This window comes from Protopterus annectens, chromosome 12.part0, assembly GCF_019279795.1.
Source record: "Protopterus annectens isolate FY-2018-M chromosome 12.part0, PAN1.0, whole genome shotgun sequence".
In the NCBI taxonomy this organism is placed as follows: domain Eukaryota; kingdom Metazoa; phylum Chordata; order Ceratodontiformes; family Protopteridae; genus Protopterus; species Protopterus annectens.
The window spans coordinates 655,773,020-655,795,714 of record NC_056746.1 but is presented as its reverse complement, the minus strand read 5'-3'; the positions used below and the strand labels follow the sequence as shown (position 1 = coordinate 655,795,714).

The 22,695-nt window shown below is 39.6% G+C and overlaps 1 protein-coding gene across 1 annotated transcript in view; it reads right to left on the bottom strand.

Moving 5' to 3' along the window:
• Nucleotides 1–21,920: 21,920 nt before the first annotated feature.
• CCHR12.PART0H16orf89 (chromosome chr12.part0 C16orf89 homolog) overlaps nt 21,921–22,695 on the bottom strand; it is a 334,640-nt gene continuing 333,865 nt past the window's right edge. The window contains exon 8 of the mRNA XM_044089787.1: nt 21,921–22,214. Within this exon, the coding sequence (XP_043945722.1) occupies nt 22,105–22,214 (110 nt within the window). The 3' untranslated portion in view covers nt 21,921–22,104. The remainder of the gene's footprint in view (nt 22,215–22,695) is intronic.

Genomic DNA, 22,695 nt, shown 5'->3' with positions numbered 1-22,695 from the left:
CACACTTTGCCGTGATTGGACAGTTTTGAAAATGCTAAGCTATGGGAAAACCTGCTTACCTAAGGTTGGCATTGCTTAAAGGGGCATACCAATGGGCAAATCTATTTATCTGGGCTACGCATTGCTTACACCTGGTAAGCAGAGGTGTGCAATGCTTAGCATTGCTTATTTTTAAATTTGCACACAATTTGCTGTTTGCCATTGATTTATCATTCATTACATGTTATAAATTTGTTTAGTATCCGTGATTCATGTGTACGTAAACTGTATGGGCTACTTGTGTTTATCGGGGGATTTCACCATTTTATTACAATGACACCTCACATCTGGCCTTAAGGCAGTGCTACAGTTCACAAATATATGTTATTTAGTAGGTTATACAACAAAAAAAAAAATTATAAATTCCTTTCACATGTAAAATGTGATTTTGCTTTGGTGAGGATCTGTTTGAGTATACCTCAATTTTATGTACAGCTGATATGGCGTAGTGGAAGATCACTGTGGCTATGGTGTGCAGGGTCCTGGGTTTGAGACCTGCAAAGGCTGATTATTTTGTTGCTGGGCAGAACAGGAGCTGTTGGATACAGAGTGATTAAGGCACTTTTAAGCAGTTGTAAGCAGGTTTGCACGGGTTTGTGCGATGGTAAGCAATGCTAACTTCCAGTTAAATATTCTTACAGTCAATTAGCCTCTAAATTGATTATCCTGTGTAGGCATTGCTTACCCCCACACAAACAGGATTAAACCTGCTTACTACTGCTCAAGGGTGCTTACTCCCACTTACCCCTGCACTAATTTAGAAAGAAATGAAACATGGGTCATGGAAAAGTGGTAGATTTAGACACTTTTTACATATTTACACTATTTGTGTACGTATACTGTATGGGGCACTTGTGTTTATCTGTGGATTTTACCACATTATTACAATGATACCTCACATCTGCACTTAATGCAGTACTCCAGTTCACAAATATATGTTATTTAGTAGGTTATACAGCAAAAAAAATGTTAATGAATTGCTTTCACATGGGAAATGGAATTTACTACAGTGAAGATCAAACTGGGAAAGACTGCTCGCAAAGCGAATGCTCTAACCACTACACTATTGCAGTACTGTTTCTACTGAATGTATCTTGTTATTTACCTTCTTGTGCCATTTAAGCTAGAGTATGCATAGCTAAGCAAACCCCATATGTTTATGGTAAATGAAAATAGACAACACAGATGTAAGATTATGGTGGGTACATAACTTCTTTTTTTTTTTTTTTTTTTTTTATAAAATATGTTGAAGCAAGGTTGGGGCAAGGCACAAAAACAGGACCTGAATGGCTGGGGCAGAAGGGTAGCAGTGTTGTTCATCTGGTCATTTGGTTAGTGTACCACTAAGAAGGAACGTCTTTTTTTTTTTTTTTTTTTTTTTTTTTTTTTGTGTTCTTCATTTGAGTCTTAGTGCCAGTTAGTGTTTCATGAAGGCCTTCAGACTTGAACACTGAAAACCACATTATGAAATACTGAAGAAAATGTAACAAGCATTTGAAGAAGAAAGAGCAAAGAACTGAGATTTGGGGAGCATATGATAAAAGATGATGCAATAATAAAATGGGAAGAAGACAGACAAACTTTTGTGTTGCTGAACTCAGATGATTTTGCATATACAGAACTATAGTTAAGAGTTCAAGGAAGATATATGGAGAATGGATATAAAATATATTTTTAACCACAAGAGCTAGATTTTTTAACTGAGGCCAGACAGAAATGGCAGACTGAAAAAGAGTAAAAAGTGCATCAGATAAGGCAATATTAAATTTGAGAATGTAATGCATTACAGAGTTAAAAATATCATGCAATGAGCAATTAAATAAAGATACTACTGATGATCAGTGTAGGGAAATATATCTTAATCCTAGTTTTGCAACCAAGTCAAGAAAAGTCAGAATGCAATGAAATGTTGCACAGATATGTTTACTCCACATGAGACTTGAAAAAGTAAAATATTCCTACAGACAAGAGGTATATACATGTTGGAGATGTGTGGATTCAGAAAGGGGTTCTTAGCAGCATATCTTTTGGGAGTGTATGAAGCTGCTTCAGAATAAAAATGACATGAATAATATGCTAATTTTTATACTTGGAAAACCATTTAACTAAAGTATAGAGATGTTTTTGTTGAATTGGTTTAAATAACATGTATAAAGAAGTGAAAGCATTGCTCTCATTAGTGCTGATAGTGGCTAGGAAAGCTAGAACTAGAAAATGGAAAACCAAATACACACTATTAGTAAGTGAGGTGAGAAGATGATTACAGAAATTAAAATATGGAACTGAGAACTATTAGAAATAAGAAACAGAACTACATACTAAAAATGGGCTACGTGGGATTCTGTAATGGAAACTGAATTTGAAGATATTGACATGGAATGAAGTACTCAGGATGTATATCTATTTAATACAACAGACTGCAGTAAAATGTGTAAACTTACTGGTCCAGTTGTTAAGATTTTGATATAATGAAAATAAAAACAACATTCCTGATCTCACATTATGGTGTAAATTGTTAATTCATGTGCTTTAACTGTTTTTAAGACATGGTGATAAATCTATCTTGAGATTAAGATTAGACAGACCAATTTATTGGTTGATTGTGATATTTGGATTTGCATGCTTAACAATGGCAAATTATTCAAAGTTAACTGTAAGAACTTATTGATTGACATTAGGCTAGTTATTACTGATGTATAAACATATAATTATAAAATGGTTATACCAGCAATCCGTACTGAAATAACAAGTGTACCTACACCAAGCATGGTGATTGCACAGTATGTACAAATGAAAATCCGGTGTTAATAAAGTGTTTACATTTCTTTAAAAAAAGATAATCTCAAAAGAAAAAGAAAACACATTTTTTCTGGTATATTTCATTACAATAAGCACATAGCTTCTCACAAGTGACATAACCCAAAATATTGTCAGAAATAACTTCACCTATCACCTTTTCAAAAAGAAAGCTGAATTTGATTTCTTGTATTCACATGTGAACAATTTTTGATGAAGTGTTAGGCCAACAATATGCACATAGCTCCACTGAGTGCAAAAGAGAATTAAGGTTTTAAAGGTTTCTTTTCACAAAATATTGCACTCTGCACCTGTGTCTATCTCAGATTTGTCCATTATTTCCAAGTATTTCCAACATTCTAACTTGCATCCATGTCTTAGTATCTCTGATGTATTTTCAGGCTTCAATGTGTGAAGTGTTTTCACTTTCATCTACCAGCAAGCAGTTTATTTTCATGTTTCTGTTCAACATGCAGTTTTTTATAAATGTTCATTTTTCAATATATATGTTTAGAGAAATGTTATTCTAGTACATATTTTACAAGCTTGATTAAGAGCTGAACAGTATTTTCCATGCTTATAGCCACACCTACTGCAAACTTGAATTACAGTTATGTGCTCAGTCTATCTTGCAGTTTGAATTCTCATTCTTGCATGGCATTTTTTTTAAATCTATCAGTCTTATAACACATCCTGACTTTGGGTGGTATTCATAAACATTATGAGCAATTCATGGGGATGATATGCAGAAAGTCATATACTGATCCCCTATGCAAGTTTAAAAAAAAAAAAACAATTAAGTCGTATTAGCGTGTACTTGGAAGAAGTCAGGCATAGAGCTAGAGTAGTCATGTAAATAAAGGCATTTAGCAAAATACCGCTGCTGTTCATAATTTATAAAAATAATAATGTGCCAATGGAAGTTGCCTGAGGCAGCAGTCCACATAGAATTGTGGTCTAAAGGAGTAAAAAACTATAACAGCCATACTGATTGAGTCAGAGATGCTGTGATGCTTAGCAGAACATGGCTGAGCAACATCACGAAGGTCAAATAAAAAAAAAAAATCACACATTTTTTCTGCTGTTGTACACATCAGTAGTATAATTACATTTCTACTGCTGTGTGGCACAAACCATCATAGCCACCCAACTACATTGCATCTCTCCCACTCAGTGACATGTCGAATCATACACACCCCCTAGTAACATATCCCTGTTGTATAATGAGATGCTAATGAAGTACAGTCCTCAGTTATGTGCACAATGGGGCTCAACATTTTATGGACCACCCCTTCCTATGCCTGTAAAACAACAGTTCTGCCATTGTATGTGTCACTATGCAGTATTAAGGAGAGCATTGTGCAACCCCTGCTAGTGGCAAGTGTGCAGTACAGTAGTCAACAGCTGAAGATACAACAGTGTCTGCAATGTGCCCAACACACCACATACCCCTGTTTCATGTTTCCAATATTTGTGTACACAGACGTGAAACAAAACATTGCAACACATAGAGTTTGATGTGTGTGTGTGTGTGTGTGTGTGTGTGTGTGTGTGTGTGTGTGTGTGTGTGTGTGTGTGTGTGTGTGTGTGTGTGTGTGTGTGTGTGTCTCCACATATGCAGAGATTACAATCATCATAAACCACTTTCTTCATTGATTTTTCCAAAGTCAGACATGCCATTAATATGTAAAGCCACCTTTCCGTGATGTTTCTGTTGAAACAATATGTTCACTAAATTTGTAGCAGCCTGAAAGAGTTGTGTCACCGTAAAGATATTAAGCCACATACTGTAAGTTATCTGCAGTATGTCATGCTGTGCTTGACCAATGTCTACAGATTACATAAACATTAGGACATGTGCTTCTTACTATATGCACAGACAGTTGCTTGCAGAATTTCACCAACCTAGTCAACATAACATTACTTGGCAAAAATTCATGAGACACTTGTACTGGTTAGTATTGGCTGCAGTGTATGATATATAGCCATTTGTCAGTCAATGCTTAATGCACCAAGGAAAAGTTTTTATGCTTGAAAGCTTTGCTTTTATATATTATAATGTTTTGCATTATTGATGGCTGTTCCCTGATTTTTGTGCTTTCCATATTTTATTTTACACATATGCTTTCCTTCAGTTAATACTTTTACCTGGTACTAGTAATTTTATTTCATCTGCAGACATCATCAGCTTTTGATAAGGTCAGGTCTCTTTCTCATAAAAGACTATCTCTTGTTTCAACATTTCTTTAATCATAAATTATTCTGTTATCAGAGAATCATGCAGCTGTCCCAATTCACAGTCTTTGGCCTTATCCCTTAGCTTAGTAACGTGCATATCTATAGTCTCTGTAGGAACTAATGCTCTTGTAAAGAACTAATGTCTGCTAATCAGCACAGTCTCTGTAGTCTGGCAATGCCTACTGAATTTTTCTCTGATTGCAGCTATTATGTCTTTTTGTCAAGAGAAATAAAAGATGTTCCCCACAAACATACAGGAATTCAGCACATTGAACCTTTTCAGATGTCTTGGCTAATAAACATGCTGTGAAGAATAAATTTAATTTCTGGATACAGCATTTTTAGTTTTTAGCTAAATTCTCTTGTAGTGAAAGAAATCCTTGTTCAAGTTAATTTGAGCCATATTTCATAGGTTCATAGGTGTGTACTAGGCTAATGACCCTGGGGCCTTTACAAGCCTAGCCATAGTATTACCCTGGCATAGTGCCATCCGACCTTAATTCCCAGTACCTCTGTCGAGTAGAGCCACTGGAATTATCCCTGGGGTGAATTTACTGTTTCCCATCCACTCATCAAGATTTCTTTGAAGAGGGTCAGCAAGGTACTCTGCTTGACTTGTATGGGAAGTCTGTACCATAGCATGGGCAGTCTCTAGGTTATAAACCTGTCCCTCTAGCATGTTCTGTTAATTGCGGTAATGAGGTTGAGGTCTCTGGAGCATGTGGTGTGCAGGGATTGGGATTTCTTTGGATGTAGCATTTCTAACAGAGCTGGGTCAGACATGGCTTTGTAAGTCAAGCAGAAATTGCCTCTAAGTAGGCGATATGAGACAGAGAATAGTTGGAGTTTTTTGAGTCTGTCCATATAAGACAATTGTTTAAGGCTTAGGATCCTCTTTGTGAGGTACTTTTGTGGCCTCCCCAGTTGTTGCAGGTGTCTAGTGAGGTACATGCCAAATGGGGCATTGTACTCGATGATTGGCCTAATGAGGGAAGAGTAGAGGGAGACAATGACCTCTTTCTTCCTGGATGCAAAACCCTTAGTAATGAGATGTGCCACATAGAAGAACTTTCTGACCACAGTGGCAATGTGGTGATCAAAAGAGAGGTTGCTGTCAACCTGTGTTCCCAGATCCCTTATAATGCCTTCTGTGTTCAGTGGACTACCATCAATGTGGTAATTCATGGGTACCGGGTTTTTCCCAAAGGGGATGACGACACATTTTTTGGCATTTAGCTTAAGGCGATGGTTCTGACACCAGTCGTTGGTCTCAGTGAGGACATTCTGTAGGATGTCAACATCACTTGGGGAGATAATAATAGCTCCCAACTTGCAATCGTCTGCGAACTTTGTCAGCCAGAGTCCCTTCGTGTTAGACTGGACTTCAGAGAAGTAGATACCAAACAAGAGAGGACCCAGGACTAAACCCTGTGGGATTCCACTCATGACTAGTCAGCAGTCTGACTTGGAGTCAGCTGCTTTCACACTGTGTGTTCTATCTGTGAGCCAGTTTGCAATCCACCTAGTGATATAGGTGTTGATGTCAAGTTTAGTGAGCTTTTCTGGGATTCCTGAGTGGGGAATGATATAAAAAGCCTTGGCCAGATCGATATAGGCTGTATGAACCACCTTGCCTTCATCCACAGCTCTGGTGACTGACTCAAAGAAGTCAACCAAACTGAGCAGGCATGATCTACCCTTCACAAAACCAAACTGTGTGAGATCCAGAGTTTGGAGATTCCCTATATCCTTGTTTATTAGGTCCATGATGATGTGTTCCATAGCTTTGCATATCAGACTCATCAGGCTAATAGGGTGATAGTTCCCAGAGTCTGTAGTTGTTCCTCCTTTGTGGAGAGGAATAACTGTAGCAGTGCACCATTTGGTAGGAACAAAGCCTGAGGTGAGGCTGTGATTGAACAGGGCACACAAGTGAGGTGCCAGTTCACTCTGTAGTTCATGTAGAGCACAACCAGGGATATTGTCAGGTCCTATAGAAGCTGTATTCTTGGCCTTGGACAGTGCTGTTTTAACCTGTGCAGCAGTAATACTGGGTGTCTGGCAATCTACTGGTATTGTGATTGGTCATTTGGGGGAGAGGGGTAAAACTGGCACTGAATCTGTCAGCCAGTATACTGGCAATATCTGTTGGCGCAGTATAGGAGGTACCATTGTGCAGTAGCTCAGAGCAAATCTGGGTATTGCCATGGAGATTCTTTACATAACTATAGAAGGCCTTGTGGTTGTCTTTACTAGCTGCTGCAATTCTGTTATCATAGCTAGCTTTGGAGGATTTGATGAGGGATCTCAACTTTTTATTGAGGCTGGTAAGGGAGTTTTTCCAGTCTTGGGACTTCACCTTATTCTGCATGTTTCCTCCTTCTGTTGTAGAGTTTGTTTATGGCAAGGGACCACCAGATTGGCTTCCTTTTTTGGAGGACAGCATCTTGGTTCTATTGGGTATGGCGAGATCCATGCATTTGTGTATGTGTTTATACAGTGCATTGGTGTATGATTCTGCAGTTGCGCAACTATTCTACATTTGCATGAGGGCTGTGAAGTTAGCCACCTCTGTTTTTAGGAGCCCAAAGTTAGCTTTGGAGAAGTTTTTCATGGTGGTTTCCTTTGCGGGGCGGGTGGGAGGGATGTGGATTTCCAAAGTGATTAGTTTGTGGTCGGATCTAACTAGGGAGGAGCTGACTATTGGTGTAGAGCAACAGTCGTTACTTTTCTAGTTCCAGACATAGAAACCCTATGGGACAAATATTTCTTCAGTTCTGCATATATATATTCAGTTATGGCACATATGTTACCACTCTTGACACCATGTTACATCAGGAGGCTTCAGAAATAACACACAAGCACTACAGATGTCTGAACTCCATCAGGCTATATTCAGGTGATGTCTCTGAGGTCCATATTCAAACTGATTTGTCTACAACTTCTGTGCACCATGAAGCATGGTAACCAATCACTGTAGCTAACTCATTAGCTTTAAAGCTATGTATGCATTTATATTAGATCCCCCTTCCCTGTAGTCCATGAGATCACATTTGTTTGAGGAGAATCTTGCCTTTTTAGTGTAGACCCCTTCATCTTTAGCATATGGCAGAATAATAATGACATTATCTCATCAGATACTTCTCTATAGTATGTTTCATTCAAGAAACCTTTTAACCGTATGGGAGACACTGTAAGTGGTGGTGAGCCCATGGAGGTCTCATCTACACATCCATGTTTATAAATAGCATCCAGTTTGTACGATGGCCCTGTCAATAGCCACTATTCACTGAGTTTAATATGCAAGTATAGAAGATTGAGAGGCCTTTCATCTGTATCGCGCGCGCACACACACACACACACACACACACACACACACACACACACACACACACACACACACGTAACAAGGGTCACTTTGGAGTCACCAGTGTGTATACTCTATGTTGTATGTTGTTTTGGGGGGAGGTGGGAGGAAAACTAGAATGCCCAGAAAAAAGGAAGTGGCCATAGGGACTACATACAAAGTCCACAATGAAGGCATCAGAGCTGAACATTGATTTGGTGAACCATTTGCTTTGTGGCAACAATGCTACGTACTCTGTCACTGTGCTGCCTAGATGCTTTAACCTCTTAGTTATGAAAAAGCTAAGGTCAACAAGTTTCCTTATGTGTTAACATAGGTTCATAGGTAGGTACTAGGCTATAGGCCCTGGGGTCTATATAAGCCTAGCCAAAAAGGTTCCCTGGCCTTCACCACCCAAGAAAATATTTTCCTGTGCCCCTGTCAAGCAGAAGTGATCCCAGGGGTGAATTTTCTATTTCCCATCCAGTCGTCAAGATTTTTTTTAAAGAGGGCCAATGAGGAGCTTTGCTTGACATGAATTGGTAGTTTGTTCCAGAGTATGGGAAGTCTCTGGGACAGGAATCTATCCCTCCAGCATGTTCTGTTTATTGTGGTGACAAGTTTTAGGTCCCTGGAGCGTGTGGTTCAGAGAGATTGGGATTTCTTTAAGTGTAGCATGCCCATCAGCTCTGGGTTTGACGTAGCTTTGTAAGTTAGGCAGAGATTGCCTCTGAGTAGGTGATATGTGACAGAGTAGAGCTGGAGTGTTTTGAGATGGTCTGAGTATGGCATCTGTTTGAGGCCGGTAATCCTCTTAGTGAGGTATTTCTGTGGCCTTTCCAATTGTTTTAGGTGTCTTGTGAGATACATGCCAAACAGGGCATTGTACTCTATAATGGGTCTGATGAGGGATGAGTAGAGAGGAACAATGACCTCCTTTTTTCTAGAGGAGAAACCTTTTGTGACAAGGTGTGCCACGTAGAAGGATTTCCTGACTACTGTGGCGATGTGGTTATCAAAGAAGAGACTACTGTCCACCTGTGTCCTGAGGTCTCTTATCACACTTTCAGTGTTTAGTGAGCTACCGCCTATGTGGTATTTCATGGGTACCGAGTTTTTCCCAAAGGGGATGACAATGCACTTCTTGGCATTGAGCTTCAGGCTATGACTTTGACACCAAGCATCTCTCTCTCTGTGAAGGCCTTATGTAGAATGTCTACATCATTAGGTGATTCTATTATGGCTCCCAGTTTGCAGTCATCTGCGAACTTTGTTAGCCAAAGACCTTCTGTGTTGGCCTGCACTTCAGAGAAGTAGATGCAGAACAAGAGCAGACCCAGGACTGAACCTTTTGGTACTCCACTCGTCACTGGTCTGAAGTCAGACTTGGAGTCGGCTGCTTTTACTGTGTGAGTTCTATCAGTGAGACAGTTGGCCACCCATCTTGGGACATAGGGATTTATGCCCAGTTTAGTGAGTTTATCTATAATTCCAAAGTGGGGGATGGTATTGAAAGCCTTGGCGAGGTCAAGATAGGCTGTGTGCACTACCTTGCCCTAGTCTACAGTAATAGTGACTGCTTCAAAGAAGTCAATCAGGTTTAGTAGACATGATCTACCTTTTACAAACCCAAACTGAGTGGGGTCCAGGGTTTGGAGGTTACCTATGTCTTTGTTTATAAGCTCCAAGATGATACGTTCCATGGCCTTGCAGATCAGGCTCGTCAGGCTAATGAGGCGGTAGTTTCCGGGGTCCATGGTGGCAACCCCTTTGTGGAGTGGGATAACCATCACTATGCACCATTCAGTAGGCACATAGCCTGAGGTGAGGCTATGATTGAACATGGTACTTAGGTGGGGTGCCAGTTCGTTCTGTAGTTCGTGCAGTATGCAGCTAGGGATGTTGTCTGGTCCCATGGATGCTGTGTTCTTGACTTTGAAGAGTGCGGTCTTTACTTGTTCATCTGTGATTACAGGGTCTTTGCATTCTTCCGGTATTAAGATGGGCCCTTTGGAGGGTGTGGGGGATAAAGTTAGCAGGTATTTATTTATTTTTTTTATTTTACATGCAGTACAAACAAAATATTTTAAGTTATACAATATCAGCAATGAAAGGCAGAATACGATTGCATTATCAAAATAGATAAGTTAGTAACTATATATAAAGTAGTAAGGTTCTATGTATAAATTATATTCTATATTCTAGATATAGTTAAATAACTGTGCAGTAGAATAGATATTACAATACAGAGTACTGACTTATTTACAAAGGATGGAAAGCAAAAGGTTGATTTAATTATGAGATATAAATAAAATGAGTGGTAAGAGAGGCATAAGTGGAATGTGGGGTGGGTGAAGACAGAGTGATAGTTGGTAACATAGTAGAGGACAGCAGAGATGTAGTAGAAGAGGAGGAAGAAGCAAAGATATACTTTTCCAGGAGATGCAGCACTACAGAGGCAGGACATTGAGAGGTAATTTCTTAGATGTGTTTTGAATGCCTGTTGATTTTCAGGAAGCCTGAGAGTACGTGAAAAGGCATTCCAAAGGGTAGCTGCAGAGTTTGAGTACAAGGAGGCTCCCAGTGCAATTTGAGCTTTGTAATTTTTTTGGGATATGATTTGTAAACTTAACAGAACTGCATTTGAGGTGGGAAAGCATGGTATTATATGATAATACAGTATCATTAATGCTGGTAATGAAGATAAGCCACAGGGGCAGTAGTTTGTAGACATGCGTAACTAAGGATTCAGTCTTTTCTAGAAAATATTAAGGGCCAGTTATTAAGCTCTCTTCAGAACAAAGATATTCTGTTTAGCCTCCTTTCAAGAAAGAAAACGGAAGTAATAGAAACAATCAGTGAAGCAGTTTTATCATCCAGGTATTGCAGAAATTACCCCACTTAACGGTGTTTTTTCTACAGGAAGCACTCTAGGGCAGACAGAAATGAGCAAAAAATCATTTGAAAATTAACAAGCCTGGAGAGATAGTAGAGGCTGATACAGACAACAAAGTAGGGGGGAGGGAGGCACATCTCCTTCACCCAGGATGACAAGTCTCTCCTGTTCCTCACCAGCTTCTGACTTCCTATACCCTGCCCTTATCCTAGGAAGAAATCCTTCCCACTTCTGAAAACAAGTGTGCAAGTATATCAGCAGGCTATAAGCCAGAATTCAGAGCTTTTCCTCTCTTCCTAGGAATGCCTCCAGCTCATTGGATCAAATGCAATGCAACCAAATCAATTTTGGCTCAGCTCTTAACATTCAGTATCATAAAGGGGTATCAGTATAGGAAAGGGGGTTTTGTTCTATGCTGAACAGATTTCTGAAAAATAACCAAGTTGAAAGTGCTTACTCTGCTGGCAATACTTTTACTGATGCCAGACACCCTGCTGGTCATTCTTGATTTGAAGGATGCTAACCAGCATATTCCTGTCTAGAAGGTCTGCTATTTTTGCATTTTAAAATGAGATTTGAACTCTCCACTTCACCTCCTTACCATTTGATTTTTCACTGTCACCTGAGTGTTCAACAGTTGCTTTACTGGAGTATTTGCTCGTCTCAGTACTAGTGGATTCACATCTGCCCATATCAGAATAACTACTTAACCTATAACTTGGTGACTTGATTATCTTTCAACCTAACAAAATCCAGCCTAACAGCAGTGACTTTGAAGGCCTTCCTAGAGACCATGCTAGACATGTAGACAAGCAAATTTTCTGTTCCCAGACAATGTCATTCAGTTAGAGATCTTCTTTTCTGACCCAGCCAAGAGGATACACTTGACAGCCCAAGCATTCCTAAAAGTTCTTGGTTACACATTAGTCTCTCTCTTTATGGTACCAATTCGTGATGCTGTACTTTCTTGCATCTCTTTGCTCACTACATGAATAATGAGTAATGTCTAATAAAATTGCATTTTTGTACCTAATGCATCTGATGTTGTCATTTTCTTTCAATCTTCAATGAATGAGTTTGGATCCAATCCTCAGACTTGACTTGGGCATATTACTCCAGATTCTAGGATCCAACTCTCAAGCTCCTCCCTTTACCCATAATGCTCCTGGCCACTGAATTACCCCAGATCTCATTTGCTGCTCTATGGTTTGGTTGGGATTGTGATCTCTCGAGTTTGTTTTGAGTTTTTTGAGTTGAAAAACTTTATATTTTTTTCTATAAATCTTCTTCTTCCTTTTCTTTTATATCCTGGAATCTCCCTTACCCACTATCTAGATAAGTTTACTATTTAAGACTTGTTCTTGGTATTCTTCATTGCCATTGTTGGTAACCTTTCCTCCTGTCCTTTACCTCTCTTGAGGCATTTTAGTTATACCATTACTGGTATAGAACTTTTTCTTTAAATCTCTATATATAAAAAAAAAAAACACTTTCCTTTTCTCCTTTACCTGCCTGGTTTTCTGCCTTGCATTTTTTTTCTCTTATATTATGTCTGAAAAAGCCAACTGGTTTTAAAAATTGCACTTAATGTGGGCATAAAATACCGAACTTGGCACCCCAGGGAGCACATCTATTGTTTAAGACCTGCACACCTTGACATTTCTTGTAGCATTTGTGATGGATTTAACCATAAGGCTGTAAGTGTTAGAAGGGACAAGTTAGTTCCAAAGGGCCTTATTCCTGCTTCTGCTCCTTCTTCTGTTACATCAACATCAGGGTCTCATACCCCCTCTGACAAGTCTATGGAGCCGAGGGAGCACAGAAAATGCTTCCCAGTTAGGTCTCCCAAGTCTGCTTTGGCTTCTGAAGTGCCAGTGAAAATTTATAAAAGCTCAGATCCAAAGCCCTCGGATCCGATGCCTGCAACTTCAAAATCTCTTCGGCTCTGAAGGCCACAATTCTCCCCAGAGTCAGTGTCCCTGAGACTGAGGTCTCCTTTTCTTCAGGTGACTCCTAAGAAATCTTCGAGACTGCCTTCCACTTCCTCTTCTGTCAGGTCATCCTGAAGTCTTTCCAAAGCAGAGGTGGATAGGATAATAATAAGATTTCTCAGAACACAGATCCAGATAGTGGTATTGTTGGCTCCATATCCCATTGGATCCATGAACCTCAAACCATCCTGTTATGCAGTCTTCACTCCTTCTCTGATCTTACGTTCTGTTTTCGAGCATTCAACTCCAAGACCTCCAAGAGTTGAACTGTCAGATCCAAAGTTACCTCTTTCTTTGACTCCAGCCCCTTCTCTGATCTGTTCATCTCCATCTCCCCTGGAGCAAAATGCGTCTCGGAGCTGGGATGTCGACATCTGGTCCAGGGAAATGTCTTCGACTCACAAGTTTTCAGAGCCGTCGCTTCCCCTTGGAGCTTTGGTGTTGGACAGCTCAACTCTGACTCCTAATTCAGAAAAGAGGGTTGGTGCAGGCCCTGGATTGTCTGATTTGAGAGTTTGGATTGTCCCCAGCTTCCCCTGGTCCCTCTGCCTTTGGGTTGGGGGAGACGGTCTTCTCTCGTCTGAGAGCAGTTTCTACTCTTATGTCTTTGGATCTAGTTCTAGTTACCCCTTTGGATCCTGTGTTTGAGTCTGCTCATCCTATCCCCCAGGGACAGTCAGCCTGTATGAGCTTCCAGGCCATTCCAATTAGGTAAATCCCTGCCTCTTTGGATACCTCTTCTGAGCATCCCACTGAAGCGGTCCCATGAAAGAGGTCATGCTAAAGGAGGCACTTGGATTCCCCACTGGAATCCCTCACAGAAGACACAAATTAGATCACCACCTGAGGATGTCTATTTGGGGGACATGTTAGAAGTCCTATGCCAGAAAGGTGGTTAGTCATCCCAAACCTCTTCCCAAGAAGAAGAAGTATTCCTTGAAGCCTTCGGGTCTGACCCATCTATGTCCTGGATTACACTCTCAGTGAATGAGCTTATATATCTTGTCTCCCACCAGACATGGAAGAAACCAGATGCCATAGAACCAATCCATAGATGCCTGGATAAGATTTTGAGTGTTCCTACAGGCAGACAGACAGAAAATATGGGATGAAAGGGATACCTGTGGATACCATGGTTGTTGCAGCAGCCACCAAGAAAGAGCTAGCTGAGCAGAGCTCTACTGCGCCCCCCTAATAGAGAGACTAGAGCATTGGACAGGTATGGAAGTGAGTGTATGCCTCAGTGACCTTTGTTTTATGGTCGTTAAACTACTTGGCACACTTTGCTAGGCTAGAGAGAGAGAGACTTAGTTAAGAAAATGTCTAACTCTTCCCCTGGGTCCATGTCAGCAGAGGAGCAAAAATTGTTTTCATCATGGCCACCCTATAATGAATATCGAATGCTTCCATGAGGTTAACCTTACATGCAGCTGAATGTTCCTCACAGGCTGTTGATTTAGGCATAGCCATTAGGAGGAGTGTCTGGATGAGGCTGTGTGACTTTGTGGAGTCCTTTAAAGCATCACTTATCAGTGCACCTTTTGATGGATCTTCCTTATTTGGGTCAACCATTAAAGACACAGTTTTCTGTAGTGAGCAAGATGGAAGGCCTTATCTGCTGTAGGAGTCTGTTTTTCTACCCCACAGTGACCCTTTTCAAGGAACTAGCATGGGGGTAAAAGATGTGGTTCTGAAAATCTCAAGGGCCTTTTCAAGAATCATGCAGAGATTTTTCTCCCAGAGCCAGGAGGGAAATAATTATAATGGAAGATGCCACATGAGGTCCGCAGAACCAAGGGTCTTGAGATTCCTTCTTGGACAGGCATTTTCGGTGCTCCTGAAAGGTTGCCTTGACTGTTCTTCTTTGGAAGTAGTTGGGGGGTACATATCCCTGCACCTAAATGCCTGGACAGCCATCACAGAAGACTTTTGGGTGCAAAACAGGACAGGATTTCTCATGCACCATTGCAAATAACAAACTAAAAATTTCAGCACAGGCAGAAAAACTTAGAAGATACACAGATAAATTTAAGGGAAAAGTACAAAATAAGCAGTTTACTGATGAGTCAAAAAAGTTTTATAGAGAACTGGGAAATAAGGTAAAAGGAATTGAAAGACTGCCAAAAAAAGAAGAAGTGGATACATTTTAGAGAAGTATCTATGGAGATCCTGTAGAACATAACAAAGCTGCTAAATGGATAGAAGAAGTAAAAGAAAGAATAAGAATTTTAAAGGTACAGGATATGAAATGGGATGAAGTAACAGCCAAAGAGATTCAAACAAAGTTGAGAAAAGCCTCTAACTGCAAAACCACAGGCCCAGATGCAGTACCTAACTTTTGGTTAAAAGTATTAACATCTTTGCACGAGGATTTAGCCATGAGTAAGAACTATTTATATACGCACCCCAAACAGACACCACACTGGATAACAACAGGCAAAATAATGCTCTTACTTAACAGTGAACCTGTAAGCTACCCTAAAAATGACAGACCAATAACTTGCCTTCTGACGACGTAAAAATACATGGGCATTGTCGCCAACAGAGTTTATAGTCATTTAGAAGAAAACTCAATTATAGCAGTAGAAACAAAGGGCAATAAAAGAAAGTCATATGGAACAAAGGATCATTTGTTATTAAATAAAGTTATAGTGGAGAACTGTAAAAAGGAGAAGAATCTAATTGTGGCATGGATTGACTACAAAAAAGCATTTGATAGTATCCCACATTCATGGATCAAAGAGTGCTTAATAATGTGTAAGATACACCCTACACTGATTGGCTACATTACAGTAAACATGAAACAATGGCAGACCACTTTGCAATTAAGCTATGATAAAGGACAGATTATTATCCCAGGGATAAAAATTGAAAGGGGGATATTCCAGGGTGACTCTCTGTCACTGTTGCTATTCTGCCTTGCCATTAATCCATTACGCTATTAAGCTGTTTATTTAGCAGCTTAGGTCATGACTTCAATTTGGCTCCTAGAAAACAAGAAAGTCTAATGACCTCTCATCTTCTCTTTGTCAATGATTTAAAACTGTTTAGCTCATCAGATGAGGAATAGAAAGCACAGGTGCAGGTTGTCAAAGCCTTTTCAGATGATATTAGAATGTCATTTGGTATTGATAAATGTGCAAAAGCAACCGTTAAAGCAGGAAAACCGCAGCACCAAGAAAATATCAGTCTGGGAGAGGAATGTGATATAAAAGAACTTCAGCAAGAGGGAGTGTTTAAATACTTGGGAAATTATGAAGGATCAGCAATAAAACATGAACAAATGCAAATAAAGCTCAGTAAGGAATACTTTAGAAGACTTAAATTAATCCTGAGAACAGCAGTGACATCTAGGAACAAGATCCAAGCTATAAATCAATTTGCTCTTCCTATCCTTACGTACAGTTTTGCAGTGATTGACTGGTCCAAAAAAGTGTTTGACAGAGTAGATATTAAAACAAGAAGAATGCTTCATGCTCACCAAATGACTTATAAAAATCAGTGTATACCAAGATTATATATTCCCTGTTCCGAAGGAGGGATGGGCCTCCTTGAAATTGATTACATGCATAGATCTGCAATCGTGGGACTCCACACATATCTACTGACCTCACAAGATCCAAATGTAGTGAAAGTGTTGAAACATGAGGAGAATGAATCTAAGATGACTTTTCTGCTTAATTTAGCAGAAGCATATCGACAGCAAGCAGGAATGGAACTCAAATTAGAAGTAGATAAAAACCAGGCAGCAACTGAATGTGCCAAAAAAACAAAAGGAAGAATATAAGGTGAAGGACCAGATGAGAAGGCAAGAAATGTGGAAAAAACGTAAATATAGTTGCAAGTATAGAAAACTTCTGGAAGAGCCTCATGTTGATCATGACGAATGCAGGAATGGTTAAGGAGAGGCAAATTCAAACTAAGAAATGAAAGGTTAATATTGGCAGCCCAAGATAGTGGGCTACATACACGCTGGTTTACAAAGTCCATTGAACATGTGGGAGAAACAGACAAATGTAGGTTTTGTAAAGTCAAATTGGAAACAGTCACACACCTTGTTGCTGATTGTGACACACTAATGGCAGAAGGACTGTATACTGAAAGGCATAATAATGTGGTGAGACTGTTGCACTGGGGATTGTGCAAATATTATGGTATCAAAGTGGCTGAACAACACTGGAAACATGAGCCACAAAGCATCACAGAAAATGATAACTCAGAAGAAAAGTAAAAAAGGTTCTGATGAAGTCTGGGTATACCAGATGAAAGCGCTAAACCAGGTTATTAAGGAGATCTCTGTGCGAGTTTTTGTATCACCATTAAAGTGAAGTTTTGGACTATTGCAGCGTGGCATTGCTCTGTTTTCTGGTTCCTGTTCGAGTCAAGTGGATCTATTGCCTGTCGTTACGTGTTTATCACAGAAAATGATGAAGTTTATATTACATGGCATCACCCATTACCAACAGTTCAAAAGATAGATGCTAGAAAACCGGATATAGTGCTTCAAGAAGAAAAGACAAAAGTAGCATAGATCATTGAAATCGTCACACCCAGTGACTATAATGTCTTCCATACAGAGAGACACAAAGTCATAAAATACCAAGATCTGCAAGCAAAAATGAGAGCAATGTGGAAGAAAGATACCCAGACAGTTCCAATAGTAATAGGAGCAATGGGCTTATAAAAAAGAATTTACAATCATATTTAGATCTGTTACCAACTCATGTAACCACGTGCAAATTACAGAAGGAGTCATTACTGAGCACATTGCAGGTGCTGCAAAAAGCACTTTTGGCTGACAGAGTGAAACAATACTAATTTCATGAATTTTAATTGTACTTTGACTTAGGAATGGGGTCCATTCCCATCATGGTATTAGAAACCCAAAAGACTTGGAGAAATTAAAAAGTGCAAATGATTATATCCAGAGGATATTTCATTCCCTTTTTTACAACATCCCCCTGTGAAAACAAAAAGCCTCCCCAATGTTCCTTCCACGCAATCAGTGGCAATCAGCAGCTCTAGAGGTTCAAAAGCTGCTAGACAAAAGAGTCATCCAAGATTTCCTCCAGACCAAAGAGGATACAGAATTTACTCAAGGTTCTTTTTAGTGCCAAAGAAAACAGGGGACATGAGACCCATTTTGGATCTCAGTTATCTGAACCAGTTTGTAAAGACTTCCAAGTCCTGGATGGTCACAGTTCAGCCCATTTTGTCTCTCTTACAGAAGGATGACTGGATGTGCTCCATAGATCTTCAGGATGCGTACTATCATTTAAAAATGAACTGGCACTCTCAAAGATAGTTACACTTCTGCCTGGGAGCCAGTCATTACCAGTTCAGAGCCCTGCTCTTTGGTCTCACCACAGCCCCCAGGCTGTTCACCAAATGCATGGCAGTGGTAATAGCTCATCTAAGACTGCACAGAATCAGAGTGTCTCCTTATGTAGATGACTGGCTCATTACCGCTACAACCAGGTGTTGCCTCGAAAAAGCCAGGGATCACTTACTTCAGTTATCCCACTCCCTGGAAATCACAATCAATCAATCTGTCGAAGTCCCAGTTACAACCAGTTAAATTCTTGGAGTTTATAGGGGCTTACCTAGATACAGTCAGTTGTCTTGCTCTCTTACCACAAAACAGAGTTCTTGCCTTAAGATTGCCTGTCAGATAGGTTCTTTCTCACCCCTCTCTCCGAGAAAAGCTGATACTGAAAGCCTTAGGATCGATGGCTGCTGTGATCACCTTGATACTTACAGCTCACCTTCGCATGCAAATCCTCCAATGGACCCTAGCAGTACAAGGGTCCATTCATTAACAGCCTTTATAAGACCCTATAAAACTATCTCAGGTTTTCAAGGAATCCCTACTGTGGTGGATATAGTCAGACGATATTTGTCTAGGACATCCCTTTATCCTTCCTCCCCCAATAGCCATGTTGACCATGAGCACCTCCCAGTTGGAGTGGGGGTGGCATTTCTTGGGATGAACTATTCAAGGCACATGGTCCCCAGAAGAGACCAATCTGCATATAAATGTCTTAGAGATGAGAGCGGTCCTTTTAGCTTTGCAGGCACTATAAAACTCTCTTAAGTTAGATACAATGGCTATCTAAATAATCAATATGTCAGCAGTCTGCTACATCAACAAACAAGGGATAACCAGACCTTACACCCTTTGCTGAGAAGCAGTGAGAGTATGGCAGTGGGTGATCTCCTCCAACCATATTCTTGTAGTAATGTGCATACCAGGGAAATACAGTGTTCTTGTAGACAAGCTCAGCAAATCTGTTCTGATGCTTCACGAGTGGTCTCAGTCAGTGGCAAACATGATCTTCCATGAATGGGATCAGCTTTGCTGTGATCTATTCACCGCTCCCCTCAACAAGTGCAGCAGGTTCTTTGCCCTAATTCCCCCTCATGGACAGTCACCAAGAGATGTTTTCGTCCACGTTTGGACCTCCAGTCTTCTTTATGCTTATCCTCCCTGCCTTTAATCCCAAAATTCCTTCAGAAAGCACTCTGGATGAAGAGCAAGGTAATCCTCATTGCTCCCTTTTGGCCTCATTATGTGTAGTTCCCCTTTCTATGCTCTAATCTATTATGCCCTCCTTGGAAACTGGACCCCCATTCAGATCTGCTTTCACATCCATCATGGATGACTCATCCAGACATTACAGGCCTCAGATTAATTGCATTTTTTCTTCAATTCCAATGATGGATAGCATTCCAGGCCTTCCTTTCCTGTTCAAAAAATGTTATATTCATTCGAGAAGCCCTCTATAAGGAAGATTTATAAGAGTAAATGGAAGAGGTTTTCTTTTTGGGCTCAGCAGAGAGAACTGGATCCTTTCACTACTCCACTTCCTGTTTTAGATTTCCTTGCTTCTATTTTCCAAAATAGTGCTAGTTTCTCCACCATCAAAGCTTAACTGGCAGCTATCTCTAACTATCATATTGGAGACAATGCATTTTCTTTAGCCTCATCCAAATTATGTAAAGCATTTCTAAAATGTACCTGTTTACTTAGACATCCAATTAAGGATCCCAAACCACTTTGGGATCTTACTGTCATATTATAGAGTTTAGTAAGATCACACTTTGAGCTCTCAGCTAAAGTAGACCTCAAATTTCTTTCTTGGAAAACAGTTTTTCTTGTGGCTATAACTTCTGCTAGGAGAGTCTCTGAACTCCAGATACTCTCTTCAAAACCACTTTATTTGATTTTCCACAAATATATGGTTACCTTGTATAATAACCCTTCATTTTACCTAAGGTTGCCTCTGAAACCAACATTAATCAAGTGATCAACCTACCTGTATTCTTTCCTAAATTTGATACTAAAGGAGAATACATGCTTCATCTTTTAGATGTGCATAGGCAACTTCGTAGGACTAAGGTATTTAGAAAATCTGACCAATTGTTTGTTTCCTTTTCCAGTAGCAAACTAGGATCACCCATTTTTAAAGACTGCACTAGCCAAATGGATTACAGAAAACTGCAGTTCATATATTTATGCTTCTAAAGTTTTAACCCTATCAAAACAGCCAAGGGTACACTCAACTGAGTCAATGGCTACATCAGCTGCTTTTTGGGCCACAGCCTCCATTGATAATATTTGTGCAGCTGCTACATGGTTTAATGCTCATACTTTTATTACTCATTACAAGTTGGATATCATCTCCAGAAACAGGGCTGCATTCAGTTCTGTGGTTCTCCAGAATATCTTTCCATGAGGGCCACCCAAGGTTCTGGAAGCTGAGGACGCTGTCCCATTCATTGAGGAATGAATGATAATGACAACATCAGATATAAAAGTTATGCACTCATCATAACTATATGTCTGTGTTGTCCATTTTCATTCTTCCTCAACTTCCCCCAAACCTTCTCCCATCCATGTCTTTGAGAGAGATCTGATGGAGTTTTTTCTTAGGAACCGCAGTTCCTGTTTGAGCCCCTGCTGTGGTAATGTTTTCTTAAATTTCTCTTTTCTGTAGAATTTTCAAAAATTTTTATATTTGAAAAGTTGTATATTATCAGCAAACTTGATCTGAGGTAATTCAGTGGCTAGGAGAATTATGATTAAAGGGAGGAGCTCGAGAGTTGGATCCTAGAATCTAGAGTAATGTGACTGAGTCAGATTTGAGGATCTGATTCAAACCCATTCATTGAGAATTAATGAAAATGGACAGCACAGATGCAGAGTTATGACGAGTACATAACTTTTATTTGTCCCCACTCACAAAGAGAAGAGTAAAATAAGGATTGTAGGGGTTTGGGGAGGCTTAGCCCTGTGCAGAAACATTTATGTTTTTTCAAAGATTTTCCCCTTCAAGTATTGATGCTGAGATCATCTGTACACTCAAGTGGAATAATTTCATGCAGGAAGCATTGAACAGATATGATCTCATGTTGTCATTTGCATTCGTTCCTCACTGAATGTGTCTTGGATCCGATAGTTTGCTTTTCTCTAGATTCTGGGATCAGACTCTCAAGCTCTTCCTTTTACCCAGTATTTCAGAAATTAAAACAATATGCAGATTAGTACTGCATTTCACATGATTTAATGTTAACAAAACACTGTGTTTTAAACAAAAACAAAAGAATGAAAAGATGCTGTTTCATGTGTTTATTATGCTATGATGCATCTTGCCACATTCACCCTTAATGTTGAGAAAATACTGTAAAACTCAAAGTTTGCCTTCAGCAGGCCACCAGACTAGACCAAGCAAGATTTTTTTAATAAATAAATGCAGCTGGAGATTTGTAAAGATAGATACAGCTGACTTGTGGAAACTTTACTGAAATCTTCTGTGCCTGTCTCTCTTCCATTGACTTGTTTGGTAATAGTGCAGGAAGCCACCAAGTGTTCCTACTGCCATAGCAGTTGTATGACTTGAACAACCATCTGTGGAGAAAAAAATCCTTTTTCAACGGAGAAAGATATGACAGCTTTAATACTTAAACATGTGAAGTATGTTCATCTTAGCCATTTCTTCACACCAACCCTTTATCTCTTTATGAGTTCTCACAAAAGAAATTACTTTTACTTTGCTATTAAGTGTAATTATCTTTTCGAATGGGAATACTGTATCATGCAAATATTGAAGCCTTGATACTTCAAATGATTAATTTTTATATATATATATATATATATATATATATATATATATATATATATATATATATATATAACTTTTACTACAGAAAGTACAATCTGAGATGTCTGTACTTTTTCAGAACAAAATGACAGTTGCACTTATTTTTATGTTTAATGACTGATCCAGAACAGCAGTTTATAGTCATAACAATGAGTTCAGAACTAAGCAGATGATTACACTTTTATATATTCTTGCTGAACTCATTTAGGATTGATCACCTGTTATCCC